We start from the raw sequence: 20,372 nt of genomic DNA, 5'->3' as shown, positions 1-20,372 counted from the left end.
GAATCACTGAGGGAGAGATTGTAGTGGAATCCAACCCCATTTGGAGTTTTCAGTCCCAACAATGGTGCAGTGAAGTGAACAGTTGACCTACTTGGAGAGGGGAAAAGTACTAATGTACTCTCCATATGTATTTGTATCTTTTTGTACCCTGTTCTGTTTGTGTATAGGTTTAACAGGGGCCACCATCATATTTGGCTTCCTGCGTAGTCTTGTGTTCTTCAACGTCCTGGTGAACTCAGCCCAGACCCTCCACAACCGCATGTTCACCGCCATTCTCCGCACCCCTGTCCGCTTCTTTGACGTCAATCCCATTGGTAAGGGGCCCAGCCATCTCAAGGTGTACATTTCTTCAAGGACACACAGTATAACCACATCTGTTTAAACCACAACGGGCCAGTTAATGTTTCAAGGCGAGATGCCATCCTTACCTATTTAGTTTTTAAAGTACAGTAGGTTTGCTTACATTTGAGTCCTCTTAAATAACCATTCTGCCCACTAGAGTGCAGACTACTCCTGGGACACATCAGTTTCTGCATTGGCTTACATATACAGTAGGCTAGATGCTCACCTATGTCTGTCCCCACTTTACAGCTGCTCTCCACTGAGGTAAACACTAAAACAGCTTTTAGACAAGTTATTTATATATGTTTAAAATTCCAAATGTTTGATTTGATTCAGAAATCAAATACATGCACTATTCTTAGTAATATTGTGTTATTAATCAATCTAAAGAAATCGTTCACGTAGTAATATACCTGCTAGATATGGTTACAATTCCTGGATGACTATCACAGGCTTATCTTGACTTTAAAGAGCTGCTTGCCACTTGTTAGTTATATGGGTACTGTTTAGGGGTTAAGGACAAGGCTGTCTATTTGGGACATCCCAGAGTTGATTTTTGTTTCAAAGAACTGCTTCATATAAACTGTAATCATAAAACCAATCAGCCAAGAGTTCAATTGTGAGTCAAAATGCATGTGAAATAAGTCTGTGCTTAGGTGTGACTTATTTTGAAATGATTGAGAAGAGGGTTTTCTATTAACCGTGAGCACGAACCAAAAAGCAAACAATGATATTGAATGAATACTGTTTGCTCTAGGTCTTGGACAGAGTGTGGTATTTGAACGACAGAGCTGAGCAAATACAAGGCCAATTGAACTGTATCAGAAATCTTTGTTTATTTAATTAGCTTTGTAGGCTGTAGCTGTTTGGACAGAGTGGAGTGGGCAGATGGACATGATTTTAAAACTGAGTCAACACTACAACTAAGATGACCCGCTCTAAAGGACACTTCCTCCTTATGTTAATGTACAAGGATGCTTCACAATACGGCTCCAGTAAAATGACCGTTTCCACAAGTCTACCTAAAATTGTTCAAATTGATTCTTCCCCATTTTTAAATTTGACAATTCATCTGAAAGTTGTTGATGTTTCTGTGGTAAATATATATTTTCTCATTGCCTTTTTTCATTCATAACCCAGGTCAAATGTCATGGGCCACTTTGATAACTACTCTTTTTCTATGCCATTGTTCACCTGTCGGCACATAATTACTCAGGCTAATCTCTCCATAGTGACATGCATGTACAGCACAATCAGCACGGTTGGGCATTTTCAGCATGAAGGAAACTTATCAGTAGAATGAGTCATAATAAGATGGTAGCAAAACTACAAGTATGATTTGAGGGTGCTTTTTGGTAGCGTTGTGGTTTCTGCATTAGAAGTGTGTGTAGTGATGCAGGTTTCTTTAGAGCAAACCGTGTGGGTCTTAATCTTTGGGTTTTGTTTTTGCTGCTGCCGTTCTGTTGTGTGCTCGTCTACCTGACAGCTTATCTGGGCGTGTACCTCCCTGGTAATCTACACATAGGAGGAGCACAAACAGTTTGAATAATGTAATCATCTGTTTAATAGCGCAGTGAAGGAGAGGCTTAACAGATGCTGCTATCTGATTGCTGTTGTGTTGCTATCAGTAACCATTGATGGACTGGTCCAATCCTTCCAGCTTCAGCCCTAGACTGGAAAACACTCCAGTATGTCTGACTGGATTCAGATCAGAAACAACCTTTTTCTATTAGAATATAGGTATAGAGGTTCTCCTGTGGTCTTGTGCCCCCCCCCCCCCCCTAAAAAAATGTTATTGACAACCTATCAAACCACAACAACATATCTCTGCCTTTTTGAATGTCATTTCTAAGGTTTGTCTTTCTGTTATGAAGTCTTCTGAATTATGCTGTACTTTTCTCGTGCTGTAATTGTGAAGCAGGTACTCCCCTTGAATTAATAGAACAGACGATAGACAGAGCTATTGTCATCAGGGGTATTGTCAACGCTGGTATTACTGTCTCTCTCGCTGTTGTTTTTTCTCCCAGACTTGATCTGTGTGACTTTCCCTTGTGTTGCCAACAAAGTGTGAGTGATGCACTCGTTGTTAAGGATTTGACAACTGTTTACACTTGTAAGTGATGTGTGCTGCTGCTGAACAGGCCCTGTGTTTGATAAGTTGTTGGCTGACATACAGTCTTACTGGGAGTTAACCATTACCACTGCACAGAAGTCTGTCTTGCGATAGATGTGGTTTGTATAACAATTGAACTAATCAATGGGGGATTATGATTGATGGATAGCTATTGTAGCTCCGCAATACTGTTTGGCTAAATGACTTGGTAGGCTTTTTTTCGTATTATACAAAGTTACTGGATTGTTTGACAATCTTATGATGTCTCAATAGATTTAGTCGGCTATGATGCATAAAACGACATGTGAACTTTCACCGAACGTCCAGATATAACACGCTAGATTTGTTTTTCAATATGATACTTATGAACGTGTTTTGTGATTTTTTCTTTTTAAATCACTGCTCAACCGATCTGTTCCATTGAAAGCAGCATCATAGAGCAGTGGATGTGTTGAGCTGATGTTGATCCCTTTAATTTAGTATCGTTGAGTGGGCTAACCCCCCCCCCCCCCCCCCCCTCGCCCGATCAGCACAGTTCCATAGTGAGGTACCAACGGTCATCACTCACACGTACATGCATTCAGGCAACACGCACACACTCATGTAAATACACACACACTCCCCTTTTAACCCCTCACTTATCAGCCAAGATAGTTCACCTCAGCGCCAGGTGTCAGTGTCTGTTGACACAGGGAAACGTCAATACAATGTCTATGTAACGACGGGACAATCTAATTGTGTCTACGGAGGCAATGTTTTTAATGTCTATATTTGTGGCTCCAGTATCGGTGTATGAGAGAAGTGGTGAAAGTGCTGCAGAGAGGACGATGATATCGGAGTGTGCAAATTGAATGTGGAGATGGAGCCGTGTGTGTGTGTGCAGTGTGGCTGATATAGCTCCCCTTCGCTCACCACTTCCACTATTTAATTGCATGAAAGGGAAGTGGAGGAGATTGCAGGACCCTGGCGGTGTGAGCGGAGAGAATGGATTTAGAATGTATTAGTATTGGCAGCAAGGTGCCGGCGGTGGGGTGGGGAGGCGGCCCCGGCCCCCAGGCCTCTGGGCCTTCGCAAGAGTTCAGGTGAGTTGTAGCCCACCACCTCAGCAGCCTCCAGCCCCAGCAGCAGTCAGCCCGCTCCCCAATTCCCCTGCATTATCGCTTCCGCCTCAGTGAAAGGCCGGCCCAACAGCAGCGGGGCCCACACATGGAGTGGCTCATAGTGGCCCCCTTATCTAGATGTTTACAGGGAACAGCGATTTGCCACACGCCCTGCTCCAGCTCCAGACCCCACTGTTCCACTGCTTCAACTCTGATCGGAGAGCCCTGCCTGCCTAATGTCTCCACCCAAGGGGCCGCTACCTCGGTTGGAAAGGCCTGACATTTCGCCAGCCCCCCCCCAAAAAGGGGTGCAAATCACCCCTGGAGACTAACGCCATGAGAAATGGTTTGATATTAATGCTGCTGATATCCTGAAATGTCTATCCCCCTCCACCACACAATAGGTGATATTGTTGACAGCAACCAGTCGTGATTGACGCTATTGTTCCGGACCTGTCTTACCTCATAGGCATTTCCATGCACTGAATGTCTTTGTGTAACTGTATCCCTGAAATGGATCTTACCGATAGTTTGTGGAGGGATGTCAACTGTATCACAGTTGAAAAGGCGAGCTGCTAGTAAAACAGCTGATTTGCTCTGTGATGCTCTCTGGCGTGTAGCCCCTGAAACCATGGTATGATGTAACTCGGGGTAATGTATCCTTTTTCTGTACGCTTTGTTTGCTGGATTCACATGGATTTAGGTCATCTATGGCTTAGACAGTAACATTATACATGTATTATAGGCTCTTCCACAAACACAGTTTGACAAATAATTCACCCCCCTCCTGTTTCCAGAAGAAAGCGGAGAGACTAGGAAAATAACAGTCAGGCGCGTTACTTCCCCCTTGGCTTGAGCCCTCCCCTCAGGAAGTCTGCATGCTAAAGGGCCACTCACACTGTGAATAAGATTAGTCTGCCTCCAAGTGTACAACATGCTTACGCCACTTGACTTTGAATCAGCGCTGATTTGGAAGCATTGCTGGGTTGTAAGGGGGAATAATGCTCCGGCTGAGTTTATGCAATGGCTGTTATGAAAAGCCCTGGCCTCGTCTGCATGCATGTTTTTAGGCGGGAGCGGGGAGCGGCAGCGGTGGTTTTGGATAAAGCTGTAAGCTGCTTACGTCCGTGGAGAGTAGTGATTACAGGCCCACCACCATGGGACCCTCTGGGAGCCGCCGAGACAACTTTTAGGTCACCTCCACATCCCGCCAAACCTCCCCTCCATTCTCCCTGCCTTCCTATAGTCAGCTAGTTCCCTCCTGGCTGCTCTAACTGAGATGGCAGTGTGTTTTTAGAGAATGAAGCTCACTACAGGGAGCTGAGGCCCTGAATACTAGAGGCCTGCCTAGCGTACTCCATTTATGAACCAGATACTACTACACGGGCTGTTGCGGTGACTGTATTACCGCCACACCGGCGGTCACAAGTCATGATGGCAGTCAAATTCCACAAGACCGTTTAGTCACGGTAATTAGACATCTCCAAGCTCTGATGCTGCTGCTGGTCATTAGTGGCCTACCAAACTTGCAAACTGGAGTATAGCCTACCTGGCTGGCATGAAAATAGGGGGAAAAGCGTCCCCCATTCGCTATTTAAGTGCATAGAAAACATGTATTTCTTTTCCAGCTGCCCCCGTTTCGATACAGGTGCATGATAATGGTCCATTCTAAATCGAAACAAATGTCACACATATATTATTTAGCATATGTGAAGATTAAATCAAGAATAGTCTGATGGTTGACAATATTAGCCTATCACTTGTGAATGGTGCCCAGCATAAGAAACAATGCCTTTTTTATTGCGACTTGTTCGAATCATAGTCGCACACCTCATGTAGGCCCATAGGCCTATATGTTTTAATAAGGTTTATATCTCAACTAATGTGGCCAAATAACTTATTTAAAATTAAGCACATTAATCCGCTTTACAAGGGGTGTAGAGGCTAACGTGTATGTATGTATGTGTGTGTGTATGTATGTATGTATGTATGTATGTATGTATGTATGTATGTATATATATAATGAAACATTTGCGGTTATACCGTACTACCATGTGTGCATTGCTGCGCTTATAATGTGAAGAAATACCCTAATCAACATTTTAAGACAAACGTTCTGATCTGTTGCGTCAGCCACATTACACAAAAACTGTTTTGATGCTAGTGGTTGTATTAATTTGGGATCTATCGCATACCACAACTGTCCCAGACTATGTTTGGAATATTTCTTTCTTGCATAGAATAGGTTGACTTTTGTACTATGGGGGATAGTAGATTGACATAGGCTCGTGCTTTAGCTGTTCGTTAGGCCTACTCATCTTGTTGGCTGACAAAGTAAATGTGAACAGTTCTTCCAATTTCTTCAATATTCACCTCAGAATTGGATAAGGACGTGTGCAGTTGCGTCCCCGATGTGTCGGTCTTAACTTGTAGCCAGGAGAAGGGCACAACACAGCATTCTGGGCCGCAAAAGGCATGGATTTTCTTTTAGGGTGCATTACGGTCACAAAGGGGATGCCACCATGAAATTTGAGGCATTATGTGCTTGTCAAATTGTGAATGAGAGACCATTGGCGTGTGTACAGCCTGCGCAAAAAAAAACTAAGCAGAGCTCATGACTTTCAAACAACTTTTTTCAAATCATCATTAGTCTCGTGCAGCCTTACAATGTCTTAAAAATAAACATATAGCCAACAACAATTCAGCGTATAGAAGTACCTATTTATTTGTTAACCGCTCGACACAGAATAGCCACATGCGGACTCGCTCAAATCGCTTGGAGAAAATATTTAGATTTTATTCAGCTTTGTTCAATCTTCATACTATAAAATAATGCCACGGAATTATAAGCTAATCTTGTCTGCTAAATGAATTAGCCGTTTGGCATAGCCACTTCAGGACCTAACATAAGGAGTATGCTATTATTTTCTTCTGAAATAGAATACTTCTGAAAAGGTTCTTCATATCATGCTTCTTTAGACCTGTCTAAAATAATGGATTTGTGAATGTAGAGGCTGTATTACAAGGATTTATTAGCCTACAAGCCATTTTAGAAAGTCTATGTGTGGAAGCTAGGAGATGCTACATGTGTTTATGTTAATTAATGGTCAGTTACCGTGAGACCGACAGTTATTTGCTTGACGATCGCCGGCTGATGAAATGTTGTGACCGCCACAGCCCTAGTGGTGGCCTGACATATTGTGAGTGGGTTGTTAAGGTGAGTCATTCTGACTCTTATCTTGAAGTGAAAGGGATGACGATCAACGTGCAGTCTGTTAGTGTCCTTCAGCCTATTTAAGTGACCCTACATGGTGCTGAACAGCATCCGGCCACACGGTCCAATCTGAAGTATCCTTTCTCCAAGCCAAGAGATATGAGAAGCTCTCCTTTCTGTCCTGCCAGCCTCTCTGCCCATGGCTTTGGGATTAGCTATGACTGGGCCTTACAGTAAACTGTGTGTGCTTGTGTGAATGCAGCTGGAGTGTAATCTTATGTGCTCGGGGATCAGGCTGGGGAGCAAAGTTTGTAAAGGACGCATAATAAAGGGCGGCAGGAACACCTGCAGAGCCCCGCTCCCTCCTGCTCAAGAATAATGAACACCTGAGCAGATTGGACGCAACTCAATTAACGTCATTGACTCTGGCAGTCAGGACAGAAAGGCAGGTACGGCGGTTCGGTCTCCCCTTTGTTCCCAAACAAAAGGGTCCCCAACGTATTCAGTTTAGAGTAGGGCAGGCTTTATGCAACCCAGACCAAATAATGATTCATTGTTTAATTTAGATAAGTCTCTATTTGTCCATCTGATATCGCCCTCTCAAGGTGTATACATCATTATATTAATATAGAGGCCACCTAGGTAACAGATTTAATTTCAGTAGAAGCAGCAACAGACTGTTGCAAAAGGAATCTAAAACATTGAGTAACGTCTTTACATTGTGTGCAAAGTCTGCGAACAAATTAGTCAGCGGATTAGAAATATAATGTCGTTTTGTTCCTCCCAATGTACGACAAGCTGACTTAATGGTGTGATTCAACAGAAGTCGAAATGAGTCATGTATTTGCACACCTCCCTGTGAATAGAATTCCTACTACTGTAAGTATTAGACAATGCCACATCAAGCTTTCCTAAGGTTTAACTGACATGAAACTCAATCACAACAATTTGTCTTTTTTCTTCTTTTTTTTTTGAAAGCTAATGCTAATCAACATCACACAGCATAGTGAAACTAGAGGCTACTACTTGACAGTACACACATGGTGCAGAATACTCTTTGGTCCACATGTCTAATATGTAACCTCTGTGCTCCATCACCTGTTGTGACCCAGGAAGAATCCTCAACAGGTTCTCTAAGGACATTGGTTACCTGGACTCTCTGCTGCCCTGGACCTTTGTGGACTTTATCCAGGTGAGTCTCACCTCACTAGGTTCCTACTGCCTGCCTCTCTACTACTGCACGGGGAGGCCATTTCATGCCTGGCTAGTCCTGCTTTGTGGTCCGGGTCCCCTAATCTGGAAACAATTACTGTAGGATTACCCGCCAGTGCGGCCCAGCGCCCGCACAGATTTAATAAAAGTGTCTGCACATAGGCAGAGGGTGTGGCCACGGCCGCCTGGCGGTGCCACAACACAGGCCGCGTCGCCAGGGAACGTGTCAGGAGACTAGCAGAGTGATTGAGAGAGAGAAAGGTGCCACAGAGGAAATAGTGGCTACAACAGGAAGATGTGGAGGCGGTGGGAGAGTAGGAAGGAGAAGGTAGGAGGATCTCTGGAGTGGCAAAGAAAGGGAGTGTGAGTAGCAGCCATGTAATATGTGGCTGGATGGACGGAGAGGTGCTGGAAGGGAACAGTGGACGAGGAATGAGACAGGTCAGTTGAAAAGGAGACTGTCCTCTAGCATCCTCTCCTGGCTGCTAGTCCACTGCAGGCCTGGTAGCCAGAGCCCACCCTGACGCATAGCCAGGTAAAGTTACCCAACGCCACCACACAGCAGCGCAATAATCATCTCCCAGGAAAGAAAGGCCCGCGAAGATGAGCCAGCTCATGCACCTAGCACCACAAAAGAGGGAATGTTCGCTGCACAATCCAATGTAGAGCAGCAGGCATGGCTCCTTGGTTAGGGCCAAAGAAAGGAACAAAGCTGGGCTGAAAATGAATCCCTCCTCCACAATGCATGAGTGATGTTTGTGGCAGATACCCATCTCACAGGAGACAAAAGCCATCTTAACTGGTGAAAGCACAAAAGATCATAAGCACAAAGGCTTTTTGTCCACCATAGTTCCCCCATTTTTAATAATAAGGTGGATAATGGGCAGAGTAAAATAATAGTGTTGCGGAAGGCCAGTAGCACCAACTGATAAACTGTTAAAGCTAGACTAGGTCATGACAGAACAGAGGCTTGTGTTTGTGTTGCACATACACTATATCTTCATGTTTAGCCATCTCTTATTGTAGAAACACAACAGAAGTTTAACAATGCGCAAATAACATACACTATCTTTTAATTATTGTAATTTGTTCTTTGGTTTGCTGTGAGAATGTGTTCCCTAGGCAACCCATGTTAGAACTAGGCTTTTGTTGATTTGAACTACCTGGTCAAATCTAATATTGGCGCCTAGCCAGATACCTTGCTGGTACTATGCATACACAATGTGATCTTATACTGCAAGATAAATAGGGGCTCATTGTGTGAGTGACAAAGATGGCATAATTTCCCTTGCAAAAATTTGGCATGTGTTTTTATTTTGCATCTGTTTTACATGTGAAATAGCTGTTTTCACATGTTGACCTTATATTTCACATGAAACCATATTTTCATATGTATTAAATTTAGAGTTCAACTGTTAACACCACTTTTTTACGTGAGTTGCACATGCAAAATTAATGGTTTCACATTTAAACATTCATGTGAAAATCACATATGCAGCTTTACATGTGAAAAAATGTTTTCATATGAAAATCTAACTTTCACATGTGGAATTGCAAGTTCACATGAGGTGGTGAAATTGTTTTCTCCTTACATGTGAAATTATGGTGTTAACGTGTTGAAGAAGCTATATTTCCACATACAGTATGGAATTGCAAATTCTGTATTAAGGTAACTTAGCCTAATAATAGTGTGTTTAAAATTATTTTTTCTGGTGTCTGAGCTATCAATTCAGAGAGTTACTGTTGCAGGCACACACCTCTCTTCTTCATACGTTGGTCAGTGACCGTTGGAAGAAGCCCAGTGACAAGAACAGAAACTATTGCTGCTTGTCTCCTTATTTATCCGTTTTAGAATTTAGCACTGTCAGAGTAAAAAATAAAAAAAAAATCCAAAACACATAATCTATTCAGGTAAAACAAAAATGTGATGTCAAAATAAGTTTACTTTGACGTGTGTTTTATCAATTTACCTGATTTTGCAAACCGTTACTTTGTACAAAATCTAGGCAGCAATATTCTTGCAGTGCTTTTTGTATATAAAAAAAAATCTTACATTTGAGCAAATTATGAATTTGCGTTTTAATCACAGCAAATCCTACAATAAACTCAATTTAAAAAAAATTATAAATAATTTGACAGCCCAAGTTGACTTTCCGATATGAAAATGCACATGTGAAAGTGTAGTGGACATGAGTAGGTCATGGTTGCTCATGGTCACATGATGAGGTAGCCCCGCCTGTGACTTCAACATTAGTGTTGGACCTCTTGGTTCAGTGGTCAAGACGTCAGCATCTCCCGTGGGAAACCCAGGTGTGAATCCCAGCAGTTACAAAATCACACATGTGAAATGTCTGAGTCATTTTTCATGAGTCAGACAGGCGGTTTTCGGACACGTGTGACGTTTCAAATGAGTTTTTCATGGTTTTCCCATGACATTTTTCTCATGTGATTTGCTCATGTGAAAAATTAATGTGAAACATCTCACATGTCCAAAAACCATGTCTGACTCATGAACATTTAAAATGTAAAAATATATATATATATATATTTTTTTACTTGTGAAATGTTTCAAGTGATGCACGGAATTATGTAATACATGTGTCTGAACCATGTTTTTACACGTGATTTTATTTTGTAATGTTGGACAAGTGCTTTTGTTAGCCAGATCTTTCTGCTCTTGTTTGCAGGTGCCTTTTTATGGAGCACTCTTTAATGCTTTCAGGAAGGAAGATTTTATCAAAGTATTAGCCGGACAGAAAAGCTGCTGATCCTGACCATTGTTGCTCATTCTCGGAGGGACATTTCCCCACAGTCATTGTTTAAATGGTTGTCAGGGGTAATAAAGGTAAACTCCATAAACAATGGCCTAAGTGGTTTATCTCCCTCTGTGGGGAGAGGCTGCCTCTGTGTGGGGATTTGCATCAGAGCTGGGCCCTTTATGGTGGAGTGAGCACTTCACAGCCATCAACACTCCCCCATACATTTCCTAACAAGGGGATTCCCTCAACTTGGGGAACTCAGTTCCATTCCAAAGCCATATTTTTTTCACGGGTCTCATTTAGCCGCAATTTAGTATATTGAAAAAAGTGTCATTTTCTCTTCCCTTTATGTTATTTGGACAAAGGCAGAAATGTCAATTAAAAGCACCTCAGGCAGTGTAGACTGCCGGCCTTTGTGTGGACTTGACCTTTAAATCCTGGGTTGCCTGTGCTTTGAGTTAGGGGGCAGGAGAGGGTGGCAGGACAATACAGGAGGCTCTGAATGGACCCATCCCTTGTGAAGGCTCTTGCCCAAGTCACAGCACTAACTGTGGGGTCCCTGCCTACATTCATGGGCCATCAGTTAAAATGTAGTTTGTCAGTAGAATCTGGGTAAGAGACCAAGTCTGTTTGGACCTATCCCTACATTTTGCGATGCTTTGGGGGGATTTTGAACGAAATATTCCAATTAGTTTTCTGGTGACCTTTTAGTTTGAGTGGGGCTGACCCTGGTCTCACCAGTTAGTAACAAGCAGAGGCCAATGCAGCCACCAGTCATAAATTACAGCAGTAAAACATCGGTGGTCTGGAGGAGGGAGGAGAACAGTCTGGGTGTACCAGAAACACTTTGAACGCACACAGGGCAGAGGAGGATGGCCATTGTTTGAAAACACTGACGGGTGGATCAGTGATCACTGTATATTGTGGCACATTGTGTGGTGGGCCTCTTCTCTGGTTCTGTGGGATATGAGGACTGCTGACATAGCCGTGAGTGCTGTGTGGGATGGGGTTTCACGGGCTTTCTCTGGTGCCTTTACCAGCCGGGTGACAGAGGAAGTGAAGAATGCACTGGCTCCAGGCACCAGACATACCTGGTTAGTCAGAGAAACACTAGGTGTGTGTGTGTGTGTGTTTGTGTGTGTGTGTGTGTGTGTGTGTGTGTGTGTGTGTGTGTGTGTGTGTGTGTGTGTGTGTGTGTGTGTGTGTGTGTGTGTGTGTGTGTGTGTGTGTGTGTATATAGATAGATAGATTGATCTATCTATCTATCATAAATTCCTATTAAACATTGTTATCTGACAGGACCATTGTCTTGCTGCATATGGTGGAAAAACATGAGTGAGACAAAGGTGAGAGGCTGACAATATTCAGCAAACTAACTTGGGTTGTAAACTACACTTTAATTTAGAGCGTGTGTGTCGCTCTCTCTGTGTGTCTGTCTTTTTTGTGCATTAGGAAGGGGGGTAGTTGTGACTCTGACACCTAGCGGTACCACTCATGGTCATGTGATGGAGGGTAGGCACTGGCCACCTGTGAAAAGATCCCAGTCTCTGTGTGTGTGGTCTGGTCTCCCATGGCACTGTGGTCTGGCATCTCTCCTGACTCAGCCAAGCTGGACAACCACTGCTATGAGCCTGGGAACCTGTAGCGCACACACACACACACACACACACACACACACACACACACACACCCCCTAGTCTACTAGGCTTTGCCCTGAGACCGCACCAACAACTCTGATCAGGAGGAGGATGATACCAAATGATGGCTTTGACAATGCGGTTGCTATTTTGTTATTGTGGAACATGCATTGTGGTTTCCTTCCTGTTTCTACGAAAATGCTCATTTGTTTGTTGATGGGTTGGTGTGTGTGTGTGTGTGTGTGTGAGTGACAGAGCGAGAGAGAGAAAAGGGCTGATTTGTATATTCTGTATGTGAGGGCATGCAGAGTGCAGGGCAGCTGCTTTTTGGTGGATGCTAGTGATTTATATGAGAGAGGGAGCATTTCAAAGCTTTCTCTTATTTCCAAAATGGGTGTGGAAATCAGCAGCTTGACTGAGCTCAAATAAGTGACTTATCTTACCTTTTCACAGCACACAAAGGCCTAATCCTGGGACTACTTGAGCCGCCAATGTAGACGGCGACCGAGACCACCACAGTATGTGTCGGGCCCTCCTCACCACACACAAAACACATTGACTGCAGCTTTATGAAGTGAAAATGGCACAGAAAGGGAAAATGTGAAGGAGGTGTCCACAGTAATTTCTCCCAAAGAAAGGCCCAGCATCTGGGCATTTAGGGGTAAAATAAAGCTCAAAGCAGAGCAGAATGGATTGGGTCACTCCTATTGTCCCAGAGCCCAAGCGGAACGGCCTTGCTTTGTTTCAGTACCACTGACCCCTACATTTTATTGTGCCTACTCTGTCAGGGAAACCCTAACCCTACTCTAAGGCAAAGTGTGTGTGTTGAAAAAATTCCAGCGACGACGGAGGATTTCTTTACCCTTTTTCTCACTCCATTTCCCGTTATGTATTTCATTTTTTTTTTAATTCCCCCAGCGGCCGTCTCTCTCGCTCTCGCTCTCAAACACTGCACGCTGTCACTAAAGAAAGGGAGGATGAAAAAAGAGTTGTAAAGAAGCGTACCGAGTGCTCATGTCCGGAGGGATGTTTAATTGTCGGGAAGTGTTTATGCTCCGCTCTGGAACAACAGTCGCTATCAGCGCCCAGCACAAATATAGCAATTAACTTCAATTTTCTACATTTATTTGGACATCAAAGACCTGATGGTATCACCTCCCAAAATAAAGCAATTAGGGGTCAGTGGAGATGTGAATGGTGTTTGGGCCCAGCAGTGTGCCCTGTTGGCATGAATGGGCTGCATGGCATCGCATACCTACAGTAGCTTTCTTCTCTGGCTAAAGGGCAATTAGAGGTAATGCTTTATTTAAACTGTTTATATACAAAAGCTTTTATCCACATTTATGTGCAGCTGGCTATGGCTCGCCTCGGACAGGGAGTTGTCCTGTTGTTCCTGTGTGAGGGGCTGGGGTCAGGGTCTATGTGATGTGGATGAGGACAGGGAGTTGTCCTGTTGTTTCTGTGTGGGGGGCTGGGGTCAGGGTCTATGTGATGTGGATGAGGACAGGGAGTTGTCCTGTTGTTCCTGTGTGGGGGGCTGGGGTCAGGGTCTATGTGATGTGGATGAGGACAGGGAGTTATCCTGTTGTTCCTGTGTGGGGGGCTGGGGTCAGGGTCTATGTGATGTGGATGAGGACAGGGAGTTGTCCTGTTGTTCCTGTGTGGGGGGCTGGGGTCAGGGTCTATGTGATGTGGATGAGGACAGGGAGTTATCCTGTTGTTCCTGTGTGAGGGGCTGGGGTCAGGGTCTATGTGGATGAGGACAGGGGGTTGTCCTGTTGTTCCTGTGTGAGGGGCTGGGGTCAGGGTCTATGTGATGTGGATGAGGACAGGGAGTTGTCCTGTTGTTCCTGTGTGGGGGGCTGGGGTCAGGGTCTATGTGGATGAGGACAGGGGGTTGTCCTGTTGTTCCTGTGTGGGGGGCTGGGGTCAGGGTCTATGTGATGTTGATGAGGACAGGGAGTTGTCCTGTTGTTCCTGTATGGGGGGCTGGGGTCAGGGTCTATGTGGATGAGGACAGGGGGTTGTCCTGTTGTTCCTGTGTGAGGGGCTGGGGTCAGGGTCTATGTGATGTGGATAAGGACAGGGAGTTGTCCTGTTGTTCCTGTGTGGGGTGCTGGGGTCAGGGTCTATGTGTTGTGGATGAGGACAGGGAGTTGTCCTGTTGTTCCTGTGTGGGGGGCTGGGGTCAGGGTCTATGTGGATGAGGACAGGGAGTTGTCCTGTTATTCCTGTGTGGGGGGCTGGGGTCAGGGTCTATGTGATGTGGATGAGGACAGGGAGTTGTCCTGCTGTTCCTGTGTGGGGGGCTGGGGTCAGGGTCTATGTGGATGAGGACAGGGGGTTGTCCTGTTGTTCCTGTGTGGGGGGCTGGGGTCAGGGTCTATGTGGATGAGGACAGGGGGTTGTCCTGTTGTTCCTGTGTGGGGGGCTGGGGTCAGGGTCTATGTGGATGAGGACAGGGGGTTGTCTTGTTGTTCCTGTGTCGGGGGCTGGGGTCAGGGTCTATGTGGATGAGGACAGGGAGTTGTCCTGTTGTTCCTGTGTGGGGGGCTGGGGCCAGGGTCTATGTGGATGAGGACAGGGGGTTGTCTTGTTGTTCCTGTGTGGGGGGCTGGGGTCAGGGTCTATGTGGATGAGGACAGGGGGTTGTCTTGTTGTTCCTGTGTGGGGGGCTGGGGTCAGGGTCTATGTGGATGAGGACAGGGGGTTGCTGGGGGAGGTAGGTCAGTGCTTATCGGGGCTCATCTGTGTGTAGTGTGGGTGGGGGTTGTGGTTTTCTCCGATGCTGACATGATAAGCGGCAGACCAGGCAAATGCCTGAGATGAAACAGCTAAGGCCTTGGCGACAGTGTTGCCCAGGGGAGCAGGAGAGGCTGTGGCAGGACTCCTCTCTAATGGATCTTACTGCTTCCTAGACTCCTTCCTTCCTCTCAGATGACCCTACTATCAGACACTCACAGTAGACTGTACTGCTTTTGGGCCCAGCAGCTGTAGACCAGAAATAGATGGGCCCGAACAGGCTTTACACTAGACCACCACCAATCTCAGGGATGTGAAAAGGACTAAACTAGTTTTACGTACTGCACATCATGACACATCACTGTAGCAAAGCTCCAAAATATTTTTTGTTGTAAAATATAGTGTCATTTCAACTATTGACAGAAAATAAAATAGACCTCCACATTTTGTTGAAACGTGTAAATAGTTGTGCCAGTCACTCAGTGTGAGCTTGGATAACATGCAGTAATAGTGTGCGTCGCTCCCATCTCACTTTGCAGTCCGGTAGCCTTCCATCATAGCCCAGATTGAAACTTATGTACTGTGAAATTCTCGGGATCAGTTGTGCTCAGTAGTTTCCACTCACTGCTTGATTGTGTGTGCTGCAGCGCGGCAGTGGTGGGGCTGGTAATACCCTCTTATCTGCACTGTAAACGGAATTGAGTGGCTTTTCATCATAAAACGACATTGAAAGTGATCATGCTTAAACGTGCTCTTAAGCGCCCGATAACATCCATAATTAAGGTGCTAAATTAAATGTTCATCTGGGAAGGCTAGTCTGAGACCATTGAAGGTAACATACTGATCCTAATCTGTTCTTCATAGAAGTCTTCTGAGTTTGTTTCTAATTTCAGGGTGTGAGGTTTCAATTTTTATCAGCTATCTAGTGAATATCAAATATGCCATGGAAGTATATCTTTAAGGTAGAAGCTGTATTGAAGGACTCTGTCTCATACCGGTTTATCACAATGCAATCTACCAAGTTAAACTGTTTTTAGTTAAATAAAACTCGTTTTCAGATTTTTGGAGCATTGTTTGTACTAAAAGAATGCTACATACAAAGATCATATTTGTGAAAAGAGTCTCTTCACTATCTACTCTTTCCACCAAGTTAAACTAATGAGAGTCGTCTGATATACAATACAGTGAAATAATGCACTGCAAGGTCCTCAATCTGTCGTCGGGCAGGAAACGGGTGTCTGCAACCACCAGGGTTTCCGGTGCTGCTGTGTCACTGCCTGCAGTCCCTCCCGTTCAGGCATCAGATTGCATGTGGCTAGTGGTCTACCTGTGTCAGGTCAGGTGGCCATTAACAAGAGTGATGAGTCATTGTGTTATTGAGGCCTATGTGAGGGCTATGCATTCTGTGTGTACTGTAGTATCAGACACCCACAGTGTGGTTCCCACAACTCTCAGCCAGTCACAGTGACTATACAATGCCTACTGGCTGGGGCCACAGCGACTTGGCGAGGGAGGTTTAAACCTCAGGTGTTGAAGGCAAAGCCCATGGGGGTTAGGGTTAGGGAGGCGAGCCACAGAGGAAGAGCGGCAAATTGTCACCTGCCACTAAGTGCCATTGTCCTCTCACCACTGTGACACACACACACACACACACTAACACACACATTCTTCACAAATATGCTGCTGCTACTCTGTTTGTCTATCCTGATTGCCTAGTTACTATTTCCCCTACCTACATGTACATATTACCTCAACTACCTCGTACCCCTGCACGTTGACTCTATACCAGTATTCCCTGTACGTAGCCTCGTTATTGTTATTTTTTGTGTCACAATTGTTATTTTTTTATGCACATTTTTCTTTACTTTACTGCCAACTGCCTTGTTGGGAAAGGGCTCGTAAGTAAGCATTTCATGGTAAAGTCTACAACTGTTGTATTTGGCGCATGTTGCTGTCACCTTCTGCCTTTGGAGCTGTGACAGAAAACAAGTGTGTTTCTTACATCATCCCTAGTGTAACGACAGGCCTCAAACTTCAGCGGTAGCCCGCAAGTCAGCAGGAGTCCATTTACTGAGCTGATGTTGCGCTCACCACACCGCTCTGTTCTCTCCCTCTGTGTTCTCTCTCCCAGGTGTTCCTGCAGATTCTGGGGGTGATCATCGTGGCGGCCGCCGTCATCCCCTGGATCCTCATCCCCGTCGTCCCTCTACTCGTCGTCTTCCTGTTCCTGCGACGCTACTTCCTGCAGACCTCCAGGGACATCAAGCGCCTGGAGTCCACTAGTAGGCTTCACTGTCTTTAGGGACACGTCTGTTTAATGGTGGGAGACAAAGGGAGCGCTAGCACGGGAATGCTAATAGACCATTGAATAGCATTTGAAGAAGGCCTTGGGCATTAGCATAAAAGGATAAAGGTGGATGTGGCCCATGGGTTGCCCACACACACAGTTTCCTTAAGCGCTGGGAGTTCATGGCATCAGATACAATGGAGGAAATGCCAAGTGGGCCCGTGGCAGGCACTAGTTCATCCTCTGTATTCATCCTCTTTATTCTGGGCTGATAGCCCAAAGGCACACAGAAGGACAGGTCTGCTGATCTTAAGGAACAAAAGTGACTATTAAGAAGTTCCGATGGAACATTCAGGCTTTGTCTGTTTTTATGAAGCCTAACGTTAATATATCTGGACAACAGGAATGCTAATATTAGTCATTTTCCTTTTATACCATTTATTTCAGAAGCACTGCTTTTGGTAGCAAGGTGTATATGAAAATGTATTGGAGACGTGCATGAGGGGTTATCACGTTAACTGTCATGTCAGCTGAGCTTTATAGCAAAACAGACAATTGAATGTTTTCATTCGTCTGTATTGAAGCCGGATGTAACCATCTTTGTACAGTCTAGAAAAATGGTGTGTTCTTTTGAAAGAAATGAATAAACACTGTGTATACTAGTGGTGTTTTAAATATTCACGTCTTCATTCAGTATTTGTTTGTTATCCTCTACAGCCCGGAGCCCAGTTTTCTCCCACCTGTCCTCATCCCTCCAAGGTCTGTGGACCATCCGTGCCTTTAAAGCCCAGCAGAGGTTCCAGCAGGCATTTGACGCACATCAAGACCTCCACTCCGGTCAGAACCAGAACTGACATCTAACCATAACTACTACACATAGAATTGCATGTTTTAATTTGGTGTAATAACTATAGTATACAACGAGTAACCATGCTGTTCCTTTGCAGAGGCCTGGTTCCTATTCCTGACCACATCCCGATGGTTCGCTCTGCGTCTGGATGGCATCTGCTCCATATTTGTCACCCTCACTACCTTTGGCTGCCTGTTCCTCAGGGATGGTACCGTATGGGTCCTATATCAACCGTAATGTTGATCACCCAGGCCATACGTATAACCATACATACAGTACCAGTCAAAAGTTTTTGACACCTACTCATTCCAAGGTTTTTCTTTGTTTACTATTTTCTACATTGTAGAATAATAGTGAAGACAACAAAACTATAGTATGAAATAACACATATGGAATCATGTAGTAACCAAAAACAAACTATATTTGAGATTGTTCAAAGTAGCCACCCTTTGCCTTGATGACAGCTTTGCACACTCTTGGCGTTCTCTCAACCAGCTTCACGAGGTAATCACCTGGAATGCATTTCAATTAACTGGTGTGCCTTAATAATTTGTGGAATTTCTTTCCTTCATGTGTTTGAGCCAATCATTTGTGTTGTGACAAGGTAGGGGTGGTATACAAAAGATAGCCCTATTTGGTAAAATACCAAGTCCATATTATGGCAAGAACAGCTCAAATAAGCAGAGAGAAACGACAGTCCATTATTACTTTAAGACGAGATCAGTCAATCTGGAAAATTTCAAGAACTTTTAAAGTTTCTTCGAGTGCATTCGAAAAAGCCATCAAACGCGATGATGAAACTGGCTCTCATGAGGACCGCCACAGAAAAGGAAGACCCAGAGTTACGTCTGCTGCAGAGGATAAGTTCATTAGTTTTAACTGCACCTCAGATTGCAGCCCAAATATATATGCTTCACAGAGTTCAAGTTACAGACACATCTCAACATCAACAGGTCAGAGGAGACTGCTTGAATCAGGCCTTCATGGTTGAATTGCTGCAAAGAAACCACTACTAACGGACACCAATAAGAAGAAGAGACTTGCTTGGGCCAAGAAACACGAGCAATGGACATAGGGAATCTTTCCTTTTGGTCTGATAAGTCCATATTTGTGATTCAATTTTTAATTAAAAAAAAAATGCTGTTTCCCACTGCCGTGTCTTTGTGAGACTCAGAGTAGGTGAACGGATGATCTCCGCATGTGTGGTTCCCACCGTGAAGCATGGAGGGGGAGGTGTGGGGGTGCTTTGCTGGTGACACTGTGATTTATTTAGAATTCAAGGCACACTTAACCAGCATGGCTACCGCAGTATTCTGCTGCGATACGCCATCCCATCTGGTTTGCGCTTAGTGGGACTATCATCCATGCTGTGTAAGGGCTATTTGACCAAGAAGGAGAGTGATGGAGTGCTGCATCAGATGACCTGGACTCCACAATCACCCGACCTCAACCCAATTGAGATGGTTTGGGATGAGTTGGACGGCAGAGTGAAGGAAAAGCAGCCAACAAGTGCTCTGTATATGTGGGAACTCCTTGAAGACTGTTGGAAAAGCAATCCTCATGAAGCTGGTTGAGAGAATGCCAAGAGTGTGCAAAGCTGTCAAGGCAGGATGTCTTCACTATTACTCTACAATGTAGAAAATAATACAAATAAAAACCCTTGAATGAGTAGGTCTGTCCAAATTTTTGACTGGTACTATATAATCAACCATATTCACCACAGGCTCTGCAGTACTTAGGTGACCATGGAGTACATTGAGTTGGTTTCTCTCTTTCCTGGTGTGACAGACTTGAAGGCAGGTGCTGTGGGCCTGGCTCTGTCCTATGCAGTAACACTCGTCGGCATGTTTCAGTGGGGAGTCAGACAGAGTGCGGAGGTGGAGAACATGGTAAAAACCTCCTTTATTGATTTAGACCTAAACTCAGCAAAAAAGAAACGTCCTCTCACTGTCAACTGCGTTTGTTTTCAGCGAACTTAACGTGTAAACATTTGTATGAACATAAGATTCAAGAACTGAGACAAACTGAACAAGTTCCACAGACATGTGACTAACAGAAATGGAATGTGTCCCTGAACAAAGGGGGTGTCAAAAGTAACAGGTAGGATCTGGTGTGA

The 20,372-nt window shown here is 44.6% G+C and overlaps 1 protein-coding gene across 2 annotated transcripts in view; it reads left to right on the top strand.

Moving 5' to 3' along the window:
• LOC139546805 (ATP-binding cassette sub-family C member 4-like) overlaps positions 1-20,372 on the top strand; it is a 52,543-nt gene that overhangs the window by 15,976 nt on the left and 16,195 nt on the right. For both annotated transcript variants that reach the window (XM_071355600.1, XM_071355599.1), the window contains 6 exons: positions 168-314; positions 7,882-7,961; positions 17,251-17,401; positions 18,124-18,243; positions 18,354-18,464; positions 20,045-20,145. In XM_071355600.1, the coding sequence (XP_071211701.1) occupies positions 168-314; positions 7,882-7,961; positions 17,251-17,401; positions 18,124-18,243; positions 18,354-18,464; positions 20,045-20,145 (710 nt within the window). The remainder of the gene's footprint in view (positions 1-167; positions 315-7,881; positions 7,962-17,250; positions 17,402-18,123; positions 18,244-18,353; positions 18,465-20,044; positions 20,146-20,372) is intronic.

This window comes from Salvelinus alpinus, chromosome 20 (genome assembly GCF_045679555.1).
Source record: "Salvelinus alpinus chromosome 20, SLU_Salpinus.1, whole genome shotgun sequence".
NCBI lineage: Eukaryota > Metazoa > Chordata > Actinopteri > Salmoniformes > Salmonidae > Salvelinus > Salvelinus alpinus.
This window is presented reverse-complemented; position numbering and strand designations above follow the sequence as displayed.